Source organism: Gavia stellata, chromosome 5 (assembly GCF_030936135.1).
Source record: "Gavia stellata isolate bGavSte3 chromosome 5, bGavSte3.hap2, whole genome shotgun sequence".
NCBI classification, from domain to species: domain Eukaryota; kingdom Metazoa; phylum Chordata; class Aves; order Gaviiformes; family Gaviidae; genus Gavia; species Gavia stellata.
The window spans coordinates 14,325,867-14,348,886 of NC_082598.1; the positions used below are offsets into that span (position 1 = coordinate 14,325,867).

General features: G+C 41.6%; 1 protein-coding gene across 3 annotated transcripts in view; it reads right to left on the reverse strand.

Moving 5' to 3' along the window:
* Positions 1 to 2,774: 2,774 nt before the first annotated feature.
* The window catches only part of STK32B (serine/threonine kinase 32B), a 188,421-nt gene continuing 168,175 nt past the window's right edge, over positions 2,775 to 23,020 (reverse strand). For all 3 annotated transcript variants that reach the window (XM_059817922.1, XM_059817924.1, XM_059817923.1), the window contains one exon: positions 2,775 to 2,913. In XM_059817922.1, coding sequence (XP_059673905.1) covers positions 2,775 to 2,913 — 139 coding nt within the window. The remainder of the gene's footprint in view (positions 2,914 to 23,020) is intronic.

Here is a 23,020-nt window from a genome sequence, read left to right on the forward strand (position 1 = left end):
TACAGCTATGTTGGTCAAAAGGAAAGATGAACTAAGAGTAAACTGGGTCTCCGCAGTGTAGCTGAGGGTATTCTCTGACCTGTGCAATAAGCAGACAAAGATAATTAGAAGCAGCATAACGTTCAGTTTGCAGTCAGTGGAAGTGCCATGGACTCTGGTTAAAGCTGATTTCTTTTTTTTTTGCAAGCAGTAGAGTTGTTTGAGAAATGATCGTGCGGTAGCAAGTGTGAAATTAAAGTGTCTGAGTGAGCTTGCATTCATGCACAATGCTCTGTGCAAACATATTTAAGTAGGTGCCATCTATTAAATAACCAGGCTTCTCTCAAAAACAGCTTAGTAAAGTATTGGCAAAGACACCCAGCAGCCTGCCAGATCAGACTGCAAATGTTTGGTAGAATCCTGCTAACTGAATTCTATCTGCAGGAAACTGCCCCAATTTTTAATACAGTCATTGATGAAATTCTTACACACTAAAGGTTGTGGATCAGGACTTTTCATTCTATAAATCCAGGCTTCTTGGTGGCTGTGTGTGCATTAACAGGCAGTGCAGCCCGACAGGAGGGGCTCTGCAAAGCAGAGCGGTTGGTGATGCAGACCTGACATCCACGTGAGGCACATTTCGGGAAGTTTAATTTCAGATTTGCTCTGACCTGTTCCTGTGGTCTACAGGCCCAAGGCTGCGTGGATGGCATTAAGCGATCTCTTGGAGCACATTTTCTGGTTTTGTATCATCCAAAAATAATGTGATGTGGGTGCTACAATATGAACCAAATGCAGTAAGGCTGTAAGGTGGAGACATTAACTTCAAAAATGCCTTCCCAGCCTGAATTAAGGTGCTGGTATAGTTGCATCCAGTGTGGTTGATGTTGTACAAGATCACCCACAATAACTCTTCGTGCTCAAAACAACTGTAATCATAGAAAAAAAGCAAATGTGCAATTGCCTTGTCTTCCCAAATGTTTTTCAAATTGGAAAATTTTGCATGGAAAATCTTGATATATTATTGATCCTGCTTCCAAAAACTTCCTGGCTCTAATCTGTATTACTTGATACAGCATGGATCCTGCAAGCATTTACTTATGAGTAGTGCCATTAATTTCTGTAAGATTACTCAAGTAAATAAAATCTTTCACTTCTTTCCAGGATCAATATCCAGATCAAGATCCAAGACCATGTTGCATTTTGAGTGGAACAGAGCAATAGGTGTTTCCAGAAATTACGTGAAATGTATCCACTTTTGGTTCTTCCCAAGTGAAACCAGTATTAAGAAAAAAAAAAAAAAAAAAAAAAAAAAGGTTGTTATAAGAAGGGATGGGTATGAAACTTTTTATTCTGGGCAATGAAATGTGTCCTTGCAAAACTAGAGAAACTCTGCTCATTTGCTTGACCCTAGGATTGCTTCCGTCTATGCCCAAATTAAGCAAGTAGACCAACACCATGCTCATGACAGATGTAAAATCTTTACCTTACTACATTTGTAAATGCTTCTGTTGTTGATAGGAACACCGTATCATTTCATGGAGCGATAAAAATCTGTATTTTATGAAAAATTTGTGACAAAAATTACATATAATGTGAAACCAAATTTAAAAATAGATTCAATTACAAAGAACTTTGTTTTGCAAAAGATAGAATGGAAAAAATACAGTAAAAATAGATTATAACAAATATAATGTTTTTCATTTTCAAAAGCCTAACTTATTTATTTTAAAAAGTTGAAATGAAATTTGCTTATGGATGATAACCCTTAAAAATAAAAGCACAATAGGACAGAACAAGCATGCATTTATTATCAAAATGTGGATGTACAAGTTGCAAAACATCATAAATGTCTGGAATTGTGGATGTTATTTAAGAAAAAAAAAAGGCTTTCATGTCAGAAATACTTTGGATGAAGTATGTTTCTTTCTATTCAGGATGGTTCTCACCCAGAATAGATCCATGAAAACAGAGACATGTGTAACTTCTTCACATTTTATAACACCTAACTATGGATCTAAGCCAATTCCTAATGTTTTTAGCTCTCCTTACTAAGCTGCTTTTCAACTCTGGCACAGTCAGCATATTGTCATGATTATCATACACTACTGATATGTCTGATCCTGCATCCACTAAAGTCACTAGGAAAACTTTCACTCGGCCAGGGTCACATCTTTTACGACAAAGCAGAATGCATGAAGTTAAAGAACAATGTGAATACATTCATGCTGCAACTTTTCCAATGGGCTTCAGATATTTAAATGAAATTATTCAGTGTTTGGCCTATTTGACACAACATTCATGTATTTACATCATATACATCTGTTATAAACTCAACAGCAGGTGCTCAGAAACAGCTGTGTCCAGCAGTTTCACAAAATTCTAAACTGGAGCACTTCAACGGAGACAGAGAGGGTAACGTAAAGCCTTCAAGATAAAGCTGGCCCCAATATAACTTTGTCTCTTGCAAGTAGCCAGAAATGTGGCAATCTTTGAGAGGCTGCCTAATGAACTGTTTCAAGTTTTCTTCCAGGATTTTGAAAAGGAAAGTCACACTTACTTATAAAACTGTATTTTGTTGCTGATGGTCATTTTTCCAGTGGCAGAGTCAAAAGAATAGCAGGGTTGTATGTGAAAGTCTCAGCCGGTGTGTTCTGTGGGTTTCTCCTTGTCTGGGGAACCTGCTTTTGGAGGAGTCAGATGTCCTGGGATCCGAGGGACGAAGATGAAGGCATGTGCAGAGAGGACCTTTCCTCGCCTTGCCAGGGTGGAAGCGTGTGCGGGGCCATGGCTCACTAGCTGCTGCAGCCTCTTGTGCAGCCGTGTCCCAGTAAATTGTTGTTACGTCCATCTTGGAGTTTCTCGTGGCTCTGAAGGGATGCTCTGCTGTCCATGCTGGAAGTCTGTCCACTTTGATCCTGCTGTCTTCTTAATCTGCCAAAATTTAAAAACATTGATATAGCTATCGTGCGCAGATAACTGTATCAGAACGACAGCCGTTGCCTGTCCTGTGGATAGCCAAATACACCTGTGTATAAAACAGATTCCTGCACCATTCAATCTCTATTAACTCCTTGAGCTTTATAGCTGTCATTTCTTCTAAACACTGATGATTGCTTCCTCCTAAATATGTGCAGCTGGGTCTTGGTCAAACACTGCTCCCATTAAAGCCTATCATAAATATCCAGCAGAGGAGAGTGCTTTCTCTGGCTTTAGCACCTCTGCTCAGACTGTAGCTTGACAAAACCTCCAGGTAGCTCAAGGCTGATGAGAGTTGTTGACTGGACACACAACAGCAGTAAGCAGCTGCTCCCCTCTGCTGTCCTACAAAATTATCAGTAACCTCCTCCTGTACAAGAGAAAAAAACATGGGATGAAAGTATATTCAGTATTCTTGTTACTACTTAGTATGTTGTCAAAGCCTCCTAGGTGGTTTCAAGGAAGAACTACAACAAAATCCTATGTTGTTTAAAGACTGCAAAGTCATCTTCTTTTGACATCATTTTCTAGACAACAGCAACAGCCCCAGCAGCACCTGCAGTCCCCACCAATCATTTTCTCATCAAGCTTCTCAGCATTTCTGTTCAACACTGGTATCAACTTCTGTGATTTTACTGTGATTCATGTGATATTCAGTGTTCTCCTCCAAACACAGACACAATGTAAGTACTTCAAGAAGGGTGTAAAGATTCATGGGGAAGCTATGAGGCAGAGACCAATTTTTTTTTTAAAATATGAACAGCTGCTGTTTTGGAAGAATTTTTCTCTGACTGTTTGTCTTCTCTAAAATGAGAAACAGCTGTTGATGTATTCCTGAAAAAGGCACCAAGAGTTGGCACCAGAGACACTATGGAAGAAGCTCTTTGTTACTATGGTTATAAGTGGTATATATGATATACTCCAAAAAAACTTTGCAAGTAATATTGAATATGTAGAAAATACTCTATAATAGAAAAGCATGCAAAAATTAAATGTAAAGGGTCAGTTTCAAAGGGTAAAATACTTCCAGGTGGCATAAAGACTATAGAGACGCCATACTGAAGACTCAGAAGAGAATGTGAAAGGACATCAAATAGCTGTCATAGATAAGCAGAGGAATAAAGGAGGCTGTGTAAAGTAAAAATAAGGAAAACACTGTCCAAATAGGTTAAATTTAGAGGAGCACAAACACTGGCACATTAAGTAAAATACTTTAAGACAGACTGAAAAAACAGATTAGAGGAACAGATTGCTAAAAGAATTTACACTAATAGTAATTTTTTCAACTGCACCAGAAATAGGAAGGCTACCAGTGAGTCTATGGGTCAATGGAGGACTGAGATATTAGAGGAAAGCACAAGAAATATGAGTCCCTAGCTGAAAAGCCAATGAATTATCTTCACCAATGTTCATGACAAACGAGCTTAGGGATATTCCTTTCTTTATGAGAAATTTGTCCATCATCTCCAGTTAAACCATCAGTCAAACAGCTTTAGAACTAGTCGTTCAAATGAATGTTGACAAATCATCAAGACAGTGAATTTTCACCCAAGGGCTCTAAGAAAATTAAAATATATAATTCCTGCACAGCTGAATGGAGTATGTAACTTACTGTTGAAACTGTCTTGGTACCAGAGAATAAAAGACAGCAAATGTGATGGCTTTTTTTTTTTTTTTTTTAATAAGGGCTTCAAAAGAGGTCAAGGGGACTACCATGAGAGTAACTGAATCAGACAAAGTCTTGAACCATCTTAGTTTGAGCTACTGGCCCTTACGAGACTAAGGTATTTGTAGGCATCAAGAGAAAAGGCTACAGTGCTTGGAAACTCATTTTGCAAACTGTGGGTTGCAAACCTGTGCAAACCGCTAAATAGTGGAATGAGACAAATTTTGGCTCTATGAAGATCTGAGGAATCATTGCAATGGTCTAAGACATGCAAGTGCTTTCTCCCTGAATTTGTTTAATATTTACTTTGTTCATAAAATGCTGAAAAAGAAGGCATTTACTGTACTGCTAAAATTAATGGGGAAATAAGAAGTCTCTCAGTAACAGCACAAAGGAGGAAAACACCAATTATTTTTTTTTCCAAACCACTCAAACTAGCACAAAGGCAGCATGTAAGGAGGACAGCAGGAAAGGAGGGAAATGAAGCCCATGCTGAGTTCAAAAGATAACCACTGACCAGCCTCGAACGTCTCACTCTCTACAGAGGTGGTTTCTATTGATGATTTCCATTTATTTTCTTTTATCCTGTCCCTACTCCCCAGGTCTATTATTGAGCCATAATTAGATGATGGGGTTTGGAAATGCTAAAGATATACATTGTTTTAGCAGTGCCTCATTGTATTCCCTTTTCAGACATTTTCTGTTTCTGTATCTATATTCACTACCCTTTTTTACAAACTATCAAAATAAATAATAGGTTATTAACCTGATGATGTAGTAAAAAATTAACTGTTATTTAAATGTTTAATAATTTATCAATCACTTTATTCAGTGATTAAAATTACGTTAAAGAATTCACTATAAGGGGCTATAATGGGCATGCTAACACCTACTTACCAGTGTGTCCTGGGGGCTGGAGAATTAGATCAAGAATCAGGAGATGCTGATTCAGTTTCTACATCTGTCACCCTTCGGACAAATTACAGCCCTTTCCTGTGCCTCAGCTTCTCTCTTGACAAGTGGAGACAATGTAGGGGGGGAGTGAAGCTGAGGGGGAATTATATTTGTCCAGAAATCTTACATGGTTTGGAGCTAGTCATGAATCTGAGCTGGATAAGTTGTGGCTAATAAAATAGAAATAAAAAGAACATTGAAGGCATGCCTGGACCGATGAAACCTTGTGTTCTTATCAAACCCATGCCCGCAGGAGATTTTTCTGGATAAACTGGTGACAGAGCATGTATAGGCTTGTACTTGCAGCTCTCGATTAGGCAAAGGATGCAATGAGCAGGAACGTGCCAAGCAACGTGGGACTTTGCTTGTAGTTGCACATCAGATGTCGAGGCAGCTGCTGCCAAGAGCGATGGAAGCTGAGAGCTTTGTGCCTCTAAGTACTGCTCTGCGCCTCACAGGCCTGAATGAAATGGGGAATTAGAGTCTGGCGTCTGTGATGATTAAGAAAAGAAGGTGGCATATATAATCAAGCAAAATGTAATTATACGGCATATGTAATTATGCATATATACATTATTGAATATATAAAAATACAAAAGTAAAGAAAGCAGACTGGCCAAAAGCTAGCATGGAAAATATAATACTGAAGCAAAAAAGACTGCTATAACTATGGCGGGCCAGAGTGAAAATCACAAACATCTAATGAAAGCCAGTAGCAAACTTGGGGACCACCAGGGAAGAGCTTACAGCTCGGCTTTGTTCACTAGGTGAAGAAAAATATTGAAAGTTTGTCTTTAGGCTGCTTAGTAGGATAAGTTCAATGAAAAAGGATGAAAAGTTGCAGATTCTACATGACTGTCAAAATTTCAGACTTGGTAAGAGACTAAGGCCTCCTCCCAAACCACTGCAATTTCAGCAAAAATTAAAAAAGGCAATTGGTCTGTATTTCAGTCTAGCTCCAAACTGCAAATTAGCTCAGGTCCAGACCTAAACAAATCTCACTACGGCAGCTGTGTGTGAATAAGCAGTCTCTGCAGTTAAGATGTTGGACAGTTACAGAAGTGAAATTTCTCTCTTGTTCATGTATTCTTGATTCCTTGGTGCCAGAGCTGGAGCACTTTTCCATCAGAGGTTCTCAGCTTTTCAAAAACATGGGTACCTTGACATGGTTCCTGTATTCATGACAAAATAAACGTGGCCTGGGCCATTCTGTTTAAAAACGACACTAGTGCAATCAATTATTTGTAGGAAACTGCCTTCCAGTGAATGACTTATCTTGCCTTTAAGGTGATGCAGCTACAGGCTGTGATAACTTGATAAAGGCCCAGGGAGAACAAATGGCTTGATGGGGACTTAGTTGTGGATCTGAACCAGGTAGTTGTTCCTTTGCTGAATGCTATTGACTGAGAATAAATGGTAAAATAGCCAGCTGCAGATTAAAAAAGTGAACAAGTGGTTCTAGTGGACAGTCATATGGAAAAAAAAACCTGCAGGGAAAAGAGGATAAAAATGAGTTTGAACGGTGTCTATTACATTTATTCCATGACAATTCTGTTCAAATATGTAAGTAGTCTCAGAGGCGGTAATGCTGGGAATTGAGTGGTTCTACTGAAGCAACAAAGAGATAAGCTGAGTTTTCCTTCCCTTCACCATTGATCCATGCAATATTGCTAGTGTGTGACACTGAGCGTTGAACAACCTTCTCGCCAGCAGCGAGGAAGAAAAAGACTGTACCCACCACTGCAGGAATGGATCAAGAAAAGTAACTGAGCCTTCAGTCAAGTCTTGGGCTTCATCAGTATTTCTGATAAATAAAGTGAAGGTAAAGAGCACATGTCTGTGTGAGCTTTGGAAAGGTTTTTCAGATTCTTATTATCTTGATACTCAGATATTATAGTAGAGTTCCTGCAGTATTGATTTCCAATGCTGGATCTTGAATCGGATACTAGTCAGTGGAAGGGTATTCAAAGGACAGGGAAAAAATGTTGGTCTAAAAAAACCTATAGCAATATAGACCAGTGGCATCAGGTTTACAAAATAGAGCTGCTCTGTTTGAGAGCTGTATGGAAGCTTTTACACTGCTTGTCACTCTTTTCTGTTTGTTCTGGCCAGACAATACCTCAGTGCACGATAACACCTTTGTGCAGCTGAGGTACTCACCAACGGGTCTTGCCATGCTGTCAGTGTGAAACTGAAGCCTCAGAAATGCGAGATGTTTCAAGCAGTGGGCACATACTCAGCAACCATCGAGGACAGAATTTCTACTGACAAAAAGAGAAATCGAGCCAGGCAGAACTACCATTCTTCTGACACTCCCACACCTACTAGGTCCTACAAGACACTCTTTTTATTACAGAAAATTTGCAAGTGAGTTTGCCAGTGTTGCAAACCCAGTGTCCTGGGTGTGGAGGAAAGAAAATGATCTGAGTGGGCAGTGGAATTTACTTTCCCATTTCTAGATTTAACATTTTACCTTGGCCTATTGATATCTCAAACACTTTGCTGGAGAAAACATTCTTTTGCTTCTGATTTGGGGAAAATGTGGGCATAGTAAGACAAGCTTTAGAAACTGTAGTTTTATTGCAGAAAAGAAGTTCTATTAATGGAAACTTTTACATCCCTTGAAAGAAGCCCTGAAGAGTAGATAAATCTGTGGAACATTTATCCCAGTTATTCTTCACAAGGAAGGGGGTCTGAGGTCAGAACAGACTGGGCATGTCTATGCTAGCTTTTCTAATTAATGAATCCTGGGGGACAGCTTGCTAAATAGTTAGAAACCCACCTCAGTTCTATGATTTAGCAGCTACACATAAGTAATGCTGATGTCTTGTCCAGATGGCCTTGCTAGAAGGCTAATTACAAACATGTCCGAGTCGGGAGAAAAAAATAACTGATCTATCATGGGGAATGACTGAGCTCAGAAAGGAACTATTATTTCAGCTACATGTCTCTGTGCATGTCAGAGTGGTTTGCCTACTGGAGCACAGATACAGAAGTTACAAGGGGGATTTCAGAAAAACAATAAAGACTCCTATGTCCAAATACCATTTTTTTAGAATATCGGTTGATAAATATGGACTCTTTGAAAGACAGTATTCTCTCAAAATACTGCACTAAAACCTTTTCATTCTCAATAGAAAAGATCTAGCAATGAAATTTTGTAAAGGAGTTAGAAGAAGCCAGAAAGCGACAGAAGTAGGTATTGTTTTGTTATATCCTGGTCATAGAAAAGAGAAATGTGGAAGTTATGCCATATAACTAAAATTGCTGGATATGCTGAAGTTGTAAAAATACCAGCAAAAATGAAAATAATCTTTATAGAGTGTTACAATGCCATAAAGGTGGACTCCATAGAGCATGAGGAGCCCTACTGCAGCAATATGTCACAGAGATACTTCCAGAGCTGGGAATAACCAGTACGTCTAGCCAAGATAGTGGCTAGTTGTAGACAGCCAAGGCTGGAGGACAGGCAAGGTGTCAGTTTGGTGCCCACTGCCATTGCCCACTATTTGTTTTTAATTTTAGTTTTTATTCAGTGTGGTAACAATGCATCAAAATTTGTATACAAACACAAGCAAAAAATGCCTAGGTGACCGAATCAGATGTGGTCAACACAACTGCTTCCTCAAAGTGGTGGTGGCAGTGCTTTAATTCTCCCCACCCCACCACTGCCTGTCCCTAATGACAACTAATTTGTCTTGATGATAACTAAGCACTATTTTACCAGATGGCCCAGAATTTGCTTTCTAAAGAGATGGAGATGGTTAGTGGCTGGTTGTATCCCTCATCAGAACTGGATTTCCTGCCTGGTTACACACAAAACAAAGATAAAACTTTCAACTGAAACACTTTGGTAAATTTGTGGCACTCTAGAGTCTTTATTTCCATTCAAAAGGTGTAAAAAGAAAGACTGAATGGGACTTTGGAGTCTAACTGTGACAGTAAGACTTGCTTATTTCCTCCTTGTGGAACAAGTACAGAGTATATCCCTGTGCTCCTCACATTTTGGAGTGGTTTATGCAGAGAAACTTGTTCTAAGAAAGAACAGAAGGATTTGGACCGTGAAGACTCAAAAGGACTCACACCGTCACCTCAAAGTCCAGCATCACCCTTGGTATTGGTGACCTGGAATGGGATAGAAAGTATAAACAGAAAGCTGCTGGGTAGCTTGAACTTTACATACCTGCATAAACATCATGAGAAGGCATATGTTTTGGTTTACCTCTCTGACCTAAATAATGAGTGTTCAGTGGTAAGTAGGTGGTAGACAGGTGAAAGCTAACAATGTTGGTCATATCAGTTCATCTTCTGGATCAGGTCACCCAGCAGCCCCAAAAAGACTCCGCTCCTTTTGTTTTACCCTGAGTAAAAATGTTCGTGGCACCCACAATCTTTCATGTTTTAGCCAGAAAAACAGAGTCACTTCCGCAAGCTTATACAAAACCTTATCTTTTGTAAAATCCCTCATTTAAACTTTATAGGAGCTCATGCACATCAGCAAAAGTGCACATACTACAAAATCAGGGCAATTTTTTGGCAGTAATGTGTAGGTCCTGCAGTGTGCACACGTCTTTTCAAAAATAATGGATTATTATATGCATATGCATCTTATACTCCACTTTGAAAACTTCGCCCATTATTTTTCTGCCATCGTTTTAACATCAATTGCAGGCAATGATTGTAGGAATATTGATAACTGAGCATGATTTCTGTGACAATAAGCAGCTTGGCTTGTCATCTGGCTGCCACTGTGGGAAATAAGAATTGCGTTTGATACATGGGCACTTAATAATTTTCTGCCTGCATTTTTAAAGGTTTCTCTTATAAATTGGTTCTTGCTGTGTTCTATTTTTGTAAAAATTGAAGAAGCTGGCAGTATTTTACAATTGTAAATGAGTGTTACTCTCTCTTATATCTCCATTATTCTGCTTACTCGTTCTCATCTGCCAGGTTTTCATTCAACTACATTTTTTAGTGAAAAGGTAAAATAAAGACGAAGAAAGAAGTAAGCAAAGCATCCTGATCAGGTAATTTTTAACTGAATAAGCATACTTGGGAAGAATATTTTTACTTTTCAAAACAAAATAGCCACCAAATATATCAGAAAGGAGTGAAAATTCCTATATTTCCTTTCTTTTTTAAAAAGTTAACAAAAATAAGCTGATGAGTTGATCAGTATTTCAGGAAATTTGCTTATTTTACACTCCATCCATAAAGAAGAAAACACTAACCTTTGCTCAGTGTAAATATTAAGGAAACATGCTAACAAAAAGGAACAAATACGATACTCCCGGACTGTCTACATCCTGTTGGTGTCAGCTGCAGATCCCATCTTTCCCTTTCACGCTGAGGTTTGCTTCCCAGGGTGCAGGGTGAGGAGTTGGCATATGGTTAGGACATGCAAATAGAGGTAGGTATCTGGCCAAATTCTGCGAAATTCCCCAATTTGAAAAGTGCTCTGATTTCATAGCAACATATGTCAGAACTAATTGATATAATAATCCTGCATAAGATTAAGTTACCTGATAACCTGAACGTCTGCCAAACTATTCATACACTTCCCATTCCCCAGCGGTAGCCAGGAGGGCTCTCATGACAGGCAGCAAATAGAGTTCTGCATGGGAATGTCATTTCTGTATTTTAGGCATGGGTTACATTCACACCAGAAGGTAAAATGGTGCAGGGATTGATGCCTGAAAGCTAAGTGGCACAGCCTGGCTTGCATCCTGATGGTTAAGCTCTCTAATCTTCAAACCAGAGTTGTTGTATTGAAGCTGCCTATTAGGCAGCCTTTGGTCTATGCTAACCTCTGAAACGTGAAGGGAATTGCTTCAGAAAGTGATTTTGGCCTGGGAAAGAATATGCCAGGGACCACGCTAACAACTGAGCAGTATGGAATATTGCCTATATTCTGCCTTTAAAAAATAGGCAGAAAACAACAATGAAGGCGGAAAATGCGTGAGAAGGAAAAAAAGGAGTAGAAATGGAAGAAGGAGAGTTAAACACCTGAAACATGAGGAAGGATTCAAAAGAATCCAGACTGTGGAGATTTAATTAATTTAAATAGTTATATAGGTAATTAATACTATCTCAAAAGACAGCTGTATATAGCTAATGTGATTCAGAAATCACTGAAAAGTATATGAATTTGCTAAGCATTTTCAAGTAAAAAAGAAAGGCACAATCTTGCTCTACGCCAGAGGAGGCTTCGGGCAGACCAGGGCAGACTTTAGGACTGACTGGAGTAGACTCAACGCTCATCACTCAGCAGCGGAGCAGTGCTGAGTCACACAACTCCAAACTGAAAATTAGAGCCTGTAATCTCAGATAACTTCTTCCCCACACCCCGCTCCAGAGAGCAACACGTACAGAGCAGCTTTAAATGAAACATAATGCTACTGTGTGTTCATGTGGTAGCAGGTATATATTTTGGGAGACCCGGCCCAAGTAGTAACCTCATCAAATCATTAGCAAGAGTGGATGTCATGAGTGTTTAGCTCTTCCTTGATAATGTTCACATTTATAACTTGCCTGTTCTTGGCCTCGTGCCCGCATGGCTAGGTACATACGGCTCAAATGCAGTTGCCCCACAAGTGGTGTTTGGTGTCCTTGATTACCTGACACTCAGAGAGAGCAGGCAGAGCCAACAGCAGACCACAGACGACCTGTGCCCCTTGGACTGGCAGCTAGGGATTTAGTTTTGCAGAAATGAACTGAGCCCACAACTGTGGGATGGATTTTATGCCAGCCAACTGTAGACAACTGAAAGACTAGTTCAGGCTCTCTCTACAAGATAAATAGAGGCACTAACATAAATTAGTTCCAGTCTAAGTTATCTAATATATGTGTCGCAGATCAACCTCGGGAGATACAAGTCTCTCCTCAATGACTACTGTATCAGCACCAGTCTGGCCAGCAGGACCAGGGAAGTGATCGTGCCCCTGTACTCGGTGCTGGTGAGGCCGCACCTCAAATACTGTGTTCAGTTTTGGGCCCCTCACTACAAGAAGGACATTGAGGTGCTGGAGTGTGTCCAGAGAAGGGCGATGAAGCTGGTGAGGGGTCTGGAGCACAAGTCTTATGAGGAGCGGCTGAGGGAACTGGGGTTGTTCAGTCTGCAGAAGAGGAGGCTGAGGGGAGACCTCATCGCTCTCCACAATTACCTGAAAGGGGGTTGCAGAGAGGTGGGTGTTGGTCTCTTCTCTCAAGTGACGAGTGACAGGAGAAGAGGAAATGGCCTCAAGTTGCACCAGGGGAGGTTTAGGCTGGATATTAGGAAAAATTTCTGTACTGAGAGAGTGATGAAGCACTGGAACAGGCTGCCCAGGGAAGTGGTGGATTCACCATCACTGGAGGTGTTCAAGGAACGTGTGGACATGGCATTGCGGGACATGGTTTAGTGGGCATGGTGGTGTTGGGTTGATGGTTGGACTTGATGATCTTACAGGTCTTTTCCAACCTTAATGATTCTGTGATACTAAAGAAGCTTAAACTAAATAAATGATTTTTAAATTGATCAGTTTAAAGGAATAGTCTTGTTGCATCTCTAGAAAAGTAGAGGTAGCATTCCTCTCTGAAGCCCAGATTCCAGGCCCTTCCTGTCGCAGCTGTGTAAGCTCACCACGTACTGCACTGCTTAGCAGAGCCAATTTGCTTCTGGATTAGAGCTAATTTACACCCACACTGTTCAGGCGTGCAGAAATTGAATAGTCCCGCCAGCCTGGAACATAGCACACGCCGATAAACACTGCCAAGAGCTGGGTAATGAAGTCACCAAGGAGCATAGGGGTGCAATTGCCTGTTCATCCATGCAGACGTGCCTGTAGCGTATTCAGGCTCTGGGTCCGACAGCAATGGCTTTTGTGCATGACTTGGGCTGTATCTTGAAAAATACTTTGTCATCTAATTCCCATTTATTTCAGATACCTTTGAAAATCTTGTGAACACCCTTTGGGGTAGGAGTTGTTCTGCGTCTAACCAATATTTAACTCAGTCTATCTTTGACCCCAAACACGTACTCTTAGTGCTGACTGCTTCGATAGAAACAGTCATAATCTCAGGTCTGTTTTCCTATTACACTGTGACGTATGTGTTTTGATAGCTCACTAGATTACCATGTAATCATTCAAATAACTCTGTTTTAACTCCATTTAAATTTAAATGACTGAGGCACAGGCTAAAATTTATGCTTTATTACAGCTGAATGTGAAAAGTAAAATTTTGGAGGAAGTATCCCCACGTAGCACAGATGTCTTCTTGTACCATTGACACTCATGACATTTACTCCCACCCTTTCCAGAAATCCTTGGGGAAATATACTTACACCATGCGTAATTGATTCAGGTTGATAGTTCCTGCTGAGTAATTACTCTCAGTAAATGCCTGTGAATATAATTTTCTATCAACCAGCAATTTATAATCAAGCATAATGGGTTCAGGTGCACATACGGTGTGAGTGACATGTGAAATACTAGTATGTGGAAGTCATGTGACAAATTATACTGGATGCTGTAGCATGTTGACCTGCAATGTCTTGAGATCTCAGTTTTACCCTGGGAATTGATAAAGCAAAATAAGAGTGAAGAGATGAAGTAAATAAATGAAAACAGCAAATGATTTGCAGCCATTTAAGAAAATGAGACTAAAACAACTGATTAACACTAACATTAAAGCCATGTTCAGACTAGTAAAATAGGTGCCTCTTAGAAGTGGGTTATTGTCCGTCCAAGACCAGGTGCATCCTAAACAATATCTGTCTTGTTCAGCCACATTTTAAAATGTGAACTAATTTTTCTAGTTTAGATATGTCTGTAGATCCACATGTACAAGAAACAGGAAAGCAGCTATGAAATTTCCCAATAATGTATTGGTTTTTAGACTTTGTGAGACTACAGGGAGAAAATTTTCTTTCTAGTTAGCCAGAATCCAGTTTAAAAACTACAAGCACTTGCACATGAATAAGGACATTTCTCAGCAGTGTGGGCCAAAACTCATTCTCAAGAAAGACACTCATTTCCTAGCCTGCCTTGAGTGTGTATCCTGAAGGATGCAGGCTCACCCTCTTGTTCAGCTGTCAGAAGATGGATAGATCACAGGAGTTACTTTGAAATACACTCTTCCTTTATTCTTCTGGTGAAAGTGGTCATTTTGGTCAAGTCCAAATGAAATATATGGGGAGAAGGACAATTCTTTGTCTGCATCTAGAGTTAGATCTACTTTACTGGAAACATATTCCCAGCTGCTGCCATCCCCACCGAGACCCTGGACCTCAGGGCAGGAAGATTTTACAGAGTAGCTGGAGTGAAGAGGCCTGTTAACAGACAGCAGATCACAGCAATAAGCATAATTTTGCTAACAGACTAAGAATTTCAAGACAAATAATAATGTGATGCCTGTGAAACACCTGCTGCCTTTGCAATGATGGTGATGCACATGTCTGCAGCTCTGTGGCAGTGAACTGGTGTGCCAGATTGCCACAGCAAAGCAGGACTGGACAGAAGGGCAGGCAGCCATCACCAAGACGTGGCCATTCAATTCATTCAAATTTCTTCTCTTTGCTTTTCATGCCTCTCCCCTAGTGCTGAGAAGAGGATCCTGGTTCAGAGGTGAGTGAGAAAAATATTAGCCGTGTTTGCGTAGCAGCACCGATTTCCTTACTGTGGCATCTCTAATTGAAACTGCAGCTCCATGGGAGCTGTACAGTCAATAATTTCAGAAATGAAGTATGTGGAAAGCCAGTCTGACTCTGCCTGATTATTGGGCCCTGACAATAAACATTCTCAGACTGGAGTAAGTGTCTGGGAGGAGGCTGGTTCAGCCCTACTCCTCTTCTATTCTTGCACCAACAGGCTTCCAGGAATCAGAGCCTGTGAGTTTCCAGGGAGCTGCAGCCTGCACTGACCTCTCTGCTGGCTCATCTCTACCTATTCCTCATGCAAGATTTCTCTGCCAAAGTCCAATACTTAGATTCACAACAAGTCTAGTTAACCATGCAGCTCTTTCATTCCCTGAAGGATGGACCTCCCCCAAAGGAAACACAGCTGGTAGGTCACTTGTGATCACACAGTGTAATTCTCAGCCTTTAGTTAATCACCAAACCTTCCTACACAATGCATGGGGAAGGTGGGTGACTAACACAGGGATCCATGGGAGCCGCTGTATTGAATACCGAGCTGTCTGGGCAAGTGCACCCACAACAGGAGTATGTATTGTGCCCCAGGTGGGACACAAGAAAATTATCTCCATCTGGGTTTCACAGCCCTGAGCTCTTCCCACGGGATGGATACCTGATATCCCTGAAACACAGCAAGGGATAAGCTGAATCTTACCTAAATCTTATAACTGCCCTAAGTCTGCTTTACTTTCCCTATTTCTAGAAAGGAAAGATACACACACACACACATATATATGTACTTGCATATATATGTACATTTTACTGTGCAACCCTTGGGCTATTATGAAGACTCTATATGAAGATGGAGACCTTATAAGCAGTGAGAAAGCATAAAGGCACATACCCAGCCATTCCATCTAACAGAGATCCCACCTCCCATAGTGGCCCATTTCAGATGCTAGTGGACACTGTCAAAGAACAAGTCAAATGGAAACAAATGCCTGCTGTGGCATGCTGTCCTCTCTTCTGACATTTCCAGCCTTCCCAAACCAACAAAAGCATCAGGGGTCTCATGTCTTAGAGACCTTAATGGATATTTCCCCATGACTTTCTCTAATCCTTTTCTGAATCTTTTCGTATGCTTAGCATTCAGAGCAGCACTCGGCCACATGCTGTATTGCACAGAAAGGCATGGTTTGTTCTCTTTTAAATCTGCAGCCTGGTAACTGTGACCTTGAGTTACCAGAAAGAGTGAATAATCATTGCTTAGTCACCTTCTCAATAAGTTTCATAACATATTATTGTTTAGCCTGTTTCTGTCTTTTCAGCTACCTCTTCTCTGAGTTTAAACTCGTTCAAGTCTATGAAATCCTTCAACGTGAGCCATGCCACACCTCTGGTCAATCCTGGTTTTCTTTTTTTGTAACCTTGCTAAAAGTCCTCTGTATCTTTTTTGAGATAACAAAGCAGAACTGTACACAGAATAGAAGATACACGTGTACATACATATGAACATATCTATATATACACACAGTAACATCCTGATGTTCATTTCTCTATAGCTTTCTTTGCAATTTTGAGCATAGTGGACAACTAAAAGGTGTTAATAAGCATTGTGCTATCCACAGTCTTTTCAAAATCTCTCTCCCTCATAACTAAAGCTAATTTAAAGTCCATTGTCCTAAAGGTAAAGTTTACATTATTTTCTTTCTAACGTATTTGCTTTTATCAGTACTGAATTTTAGCTGCCGTTATTTATTACCCTGCAACTCAGAACCATGACTATCATTATCTACTGCAGCTCTTGCAGTCAGATTTAGTCTTGACTACTCTGGTATCAGAAGTGGACTTCATCACCTCACCGTGAATCTCCCTTTCCAACTCATTTATGAACATATTCAACAGATGATACAAAAAGTATCAGAATGACTGGCAATAGTTGTTTTGTCATTACTGGCTTGTTTCTGCATTGCTTCAGCAACTGGCCCCAAAATAGTTTCCTAAAACAAGATGAAGAGGTCAGTCTTCATGACTCATTCTTAATTTATGGAGACTCCTAACAAGTGAGAATTTATGTTAGTTTAGGACATGAAGAGAGATGAAGAGAAATCAGGAAGGTAAACCCTTATGGTCACTGAACAGTCAGGACCTATTATGCAGTCTTCATTTATCATAGATATAATTTGTCTCAGGTAACCTATTAAAAAAAAAATCTTATATGGTGCTCAGAATGATACATTTTTGGTTCCTCTCCAAATTCTGAGATGCACAAATGAAGACGTATTTTTCTTTTCTCTGCCTATGAATTGACTTTTGATTAGTTTCCATGAGCTCTATTTGTGTTCAACTTTCTGTAAATGGAAAAGAATTGCTGACCTGCAGTGCTGAAGATCTGCATCTGTTATCCTGATCCTTCCAGGACCACGTTTGGGCACAGAGAATGCCCTGATATATGCCCTGTGCCCCGCCCCCCCCCACCCAATTTAATTCCTGAATTTAGATGTTCATTTGGTGGAGTGTAGCCACTAAGATGATATGGTTACTTGCTTGGGAAAACTTTGGTCATTTTTCCTGGAAAGTCTTGAAAATGAGGTTCCAGATACTCATTAGCCTTTTCTTTTTTTTTTCTCCATGAAACTGTGGAGGGAACATATTACTGAAACAATGGTTTTCGTGTGACCACTCTTTTCTCAAAAAAAAGTGAATATGAAGGTATGCCTACAGAAAAACTACCAGCTTGGACCCGCTATGCTCAAATCTTTAGGTAGCTTGGCTCACTAAGAAGAGAGTCACATTCCGACTCGTAATTCTACACCAGTAATAATGAGCAAGAATCAAAGACAGAAGTGAAAGGGCTGTGTGACCAAGCAGAAGTTATTAATGCCCAAAAACAAGCTAGGTTCAATCATGTTCAGAAAGGCATCTTTCTAATTAGGTGAGATTGCAGGAGTAATCTCCAAAAGCAGACATATCCATTACAAAAGGGACAAGAAAGATATCAGTGAAGAGCAGTGCAACACTTGAAATGCTCAGAACGAGATGGATTTAAACTGAGTTAAGGTCAGCAGAAGTGGCAAGAAAAGTTGTGTTGTAGCCTCATCCAAAAAGCATTCAGATATTATGGGTATTATGATAATATAAATATCTCCAGACACGCTAAGTGACATAAAATATCTACTAAGAAAAGTACATTCAATGAGGTATACTGCAAATCAGTATGAATATTCAATTCCAATCAAACTGAAATGAAAGAGAGCACTCAGGGACTCTGGATTTGAATCTGAAAAGACAATTGAAAGGAAAGAAAAGGAACTAGAAAGAAAGAGAGAATGAATTTCATGTTATAAAAATGCAGAGAATATTAAGTAAGCTATGATATGGACAAAATCAGACAACATGATTTTAAACATCTTAATATGCTTAAAATTTTGCTCTTTATTCTGGGAACAGAGAGCTGTCTCTTCACCTAGAGCTGTTCAGTATCTTTTAGGAAAGAACTAGGTATGGCCAAACAGTAGGAATTCTAGTAGGAAAAGAGAGGGAAATATGCAGCATCCATGACTGCTTCATTTTGTAGCAGAATTTTTTAGTGTGGTTGCATTGAACAAATACTGAGAGAAGAAATAAGGTGTGTCAGTAGTTTAGGAAAGGGGCAAGCCTGTTCAGATCAGTGGGGATTAGTCAGCTGAGTATCATAGTAATGCTATTGCAGGATATTAGTATTAAGTAAAAAACCCTCCAACTTCAAGTTTTTTAAAGTTTTCACTAGAATTGTTAAAAATATGGATATTTTGTTCACCCCTCCATCCCATTTATTAAACTAGCTCTGCAGAATTCTAACCCATTTTCACAGAACATTGTATATATTAAATACATATTCTGCTCAGTAAAATGTGGCTATATGATTTTCATTTCATTAGCAGGCTGATAATTTTAATGACAAGTTTGTGAAGTGTATAACCGAAGGATTATTCTCCCTGAGGAGCAGGTATTTCCTGTGTTTTCTCCTCTGCTCTTCGTTTGCTCACCACTTTAATCTTAAAAACATCTTTCAGGGAGAGGAAGAGGCTCAGGAACCATAACGGTTAAGAAATGTGATTCCACTACAAGTAAATATTGAATCTTATTTCTTCGTTTTTGTCTGTTTCAGGTTTTGGACATTCATAAACAGATGTAGATGTACGTGAAGATTCATTTAGTGATAATGGCACAAAAATAGCAGAATAATCTGTGCTCAGCTTTTTAATAAAGCTACGAACAAACAGTGTGGCTTTATCTGTACAATCTTTCTTTCCCCCGAAAGAAGTTGAAAATATAGCCTACAGCTTCTAAATAAGATCAGCTTCTCAAAAAATTGCTGGCAGGTCTATAGGAATACACGTTCAGATACTGCAGAACATTTGGTGCTGCATTTCTAGATGTAATAAAACATCTATCTGTAGAAATAGATTTAAAACCAGAAAAAATCGTTTGTCAGCAAAAGGAGCCCAACAAGTCCCTGAAATCCATTTCAGATCATATTCTCCAACTAAGACCCAGTATATGGACCATTTTTAGATCACAGTTTATTTAGTTTATGTGTTCAGAACTAAGGAAGAGATTTTCCTGACACTATTAAGAAGAATAGAAAACATTTCCTGCACTACATTCAAACTTGGTTTGTAAAAGGATTTTTCTATTTTATTTTACTTTGGATCAGGGCAGTGTGTACCCCTCTCTTAAAGGTACTGCAAGATAATGTCAATGTGGACAGATGACATACATCTGTGTCATGTCAAAAGACACACATGTATTTTAATTTGTAGCTCACATCCACTGAAATATCGATGTAAATAAGAAGAAAGCCTTCCATCTAGCAACACTTCAACACTCTGGTATCTGAAGCACTGGCAAAAATAAAATCAAGATAAAATCTACTTACAGTGTACGGGATTTCATTCTGGATGCTTCATGTTTTCCTGCACAAATGGAGATGAAGGTATAAAGCTACCTCTTCAGAACAGCTTAGCCATTTTACAGGGAGCAGAAAGTATTTTCAACCCATGAATGCTGCATATCCCTAAAGCTGCTCCTGCTCAGCTGTTCCATTATTTGGACTTGTATATGAGTGTCCCAAGAGGAAATTCTGTTGGGTGTGGAGGGTGGCCCAGCTTGTTTTCCTTTTCTTAGAAGAAATGGTGTATCATAGGAATGACTGTTGACTCGGATCACAGAAAGGCTTTGGAACATTCAGTGTCCATTTCACAGACATGAAAGCAGTTTTCCCTTCAGCTTTCACGAATTTCCCAGACTGTTTTATAGGACTAACAGTAACGAGAACACGCCTAGCTGAACTGAAGCACAGAACTATACCTGGACTTCTCTTCTGTAACTGCCATTTTTAGTACACAGGACAGTCTTTTGCATTAATACAAATCTTAGGAACATGGAAAATGGTTTTGTTTCATCTTCTGCAAACATCTTTGTTTGATAGCGTTGTTTTCTGGCTTTTTATAGGAGAACCTGGGAATAGCTGGCCTTCCCTCCATTCCTCCTCACGTCCCCAGTGAATTCTGAATAGTATCAACAGAAGATCAGCGTGGGCGGGGACTAGAGCGGCGGCGGCAGTCTAAAAGGCGGTGTGCCCGCCATTTCGGCGAAGCCACCGGGGCGAAGGGCTCCGGAGCGGAGGATCGCGCTGGGGGACCCGTCCCGAGGCGGCAAACCGCGAAGGCGAAAGCGCAGGGAGCGAGGGGGTGCCCCAGCGCGCTCCCCCCCCCCCCCCCCCCCCCCCCCCGAGCCGGCAGAGCGAGCTGCTGACGAGCGGCAGCTCTGACTCAGCGTGGGCGGGGACCGGAGCGGCGGCGGCCTCAGCCCCTCACGTACAAGAGCAGCCCCCAGGGAGCGATAGCGACCCGGAGCGCGGCGAACAGGGCGGGCAAACAGGAGGTGGCGCGGCAGTTCACCCAGGCAGGGTGTGCAGGGAAAGTGTGCGGGCAGGGTGCAGTCCTCCCCGCTTGGCTCTAGAGGCTCTCTCGACGAGTGGTCATCGCCCTCCCAGAACAGGCCCAGCTATGGTCTCCACTCGGCTGAAAGCCATTGCCAGAAGGAATGTGGCGACCCAGACAGAGCTCCTGCTCAGGCATGCGGCTGTCCAGGTCTCCGGCTGCCTGAGCCTGTCGCTGGTGCCGGAGGCCAGGGGAGACAACGCCTGTGTGTGGTGCAACCAGGTGAATGATCTGCTGAGCCTGGTGGCAGAGCTGAAGGAGGAAGTGGAGAGGCTGAGAGGGGTATCAGGGAGTGCGAGAGGGAGATAGACTGGTGGAGCCACACCCTACCGTCCCTGAGGGAAAGGCAGAGGATGGAGGCTCCACGAGAAGCAGAGGATCCCTAACCCTCTTGCCGCTGGGCAGAAGAAGGGGACCTAAGAGGCGAAGGGGAATGGAAACAGGTCCCTGCTCAGGGCAGCAGGTGAATCCCCTCCCGGCCTCCCTCACCTTCCCAGCTGCCCTTACACAACAGATATGGGGCTCTGGAACATGAGGGCCAGGATAACGAGGATATGGATGAAAGTCCATCCACAGGGTTGCCTAGGGCGAGACTGTCTGCCCCACACATCACAACCACCTCTACTAAGGCAAAAAGGAGGGTAATTGTTGTAGGCAATTCCCTTCTGAGGAGAACAGAGGGCCCAATATGCCAACCAGACCCAACCCACAGGGAAGTCTGCTGCCTCCCTGGGGCCCGGGTGAGAGAGGTTACTAGGAAACTCTCTGGTCTGGTACGGCCCACCAATTACTATCCGCTTTTGGTTTTGCAGGTAAGCAGCGACGAAGTTGAGCAAAGAAGCCTGAAAGGGATCAAGAGGGACTTCAGAGCACTGGAGAGACTGGTTGAGGGACCGGGAGCACAGGTGGTGTTTTCCTCAATCCCTTCAGTGGCAGGGAGGAATGCTGAAAGGAACAGGAAAGCAAACCTGGTCAATGCGTGGCTCAGAAGCTGGTGCCGTTGGAGGAATTTTGGTTTTTTTGACCATGGGGCGGTCTACATGGTACCGGGCCTGCTGGCTGCAGACAGTGTTCAACTATCGTCAAGGGGAAAAAGGATCCTCGCTCATGAGTTGGCAAGCCTCATCGAGAGGGCTTTAAACTAGATTTGAAGGGGGAAGGGCATGAAACCAGGCTCCCTAGAGATGAGCCTAGGGCCAGCGTGCCGATGTTGGGGGCGAAATCGGTAGCCCAGCTCAAGTGTGTCTACTCCAATGCACGCAGCATGGGCAGCAAACAGGAGGAGCTGGAAGCCGTTGTGCAGCAGGACAGCTATGACGTAGTCGCCATCACAGAAACATGGTCGGATGACTCACATGACTGGAGTGCTGCGATGGAGGGCTATAAACTTTTCAGGACGGATAGACAAGGAAGGAGAGGCGGTGGGGTGTCTCTGTACATCAAGGAGTGTTTTGATTGTATAGAGCTCCACGATTGTGATGACAGGGTTGAATGCTTATGGGTAAGGATGAGGGGGAAGGCTAACAAGGCGGATATCCTGCTGGGGGTCTGTTATAGGCCACCCAACCAGGATGAAGAAGCCGATGAAGCATTCTACAAGCGGCTGGCAGAAGTCTCACAGTCGCAAGCCCTTGTTCTTGTGGGGGACTTCAGCTTACCGGACGTCTGCTGGAAATAAAACACAGCAGAGTGGAAACAGTCCTGGAGGTTCCTGGAGTGTGTGGAAGATAACTTCCTGACGCAGCTGGTAAGCGAGCCTACCAGGGGAGGTGCCCTGCTTGACCTGCTGTTTACAAACAGAGAGGGTCTGGTGGGAGAAGTGAAGGTTGGAGGCCGTCTTGG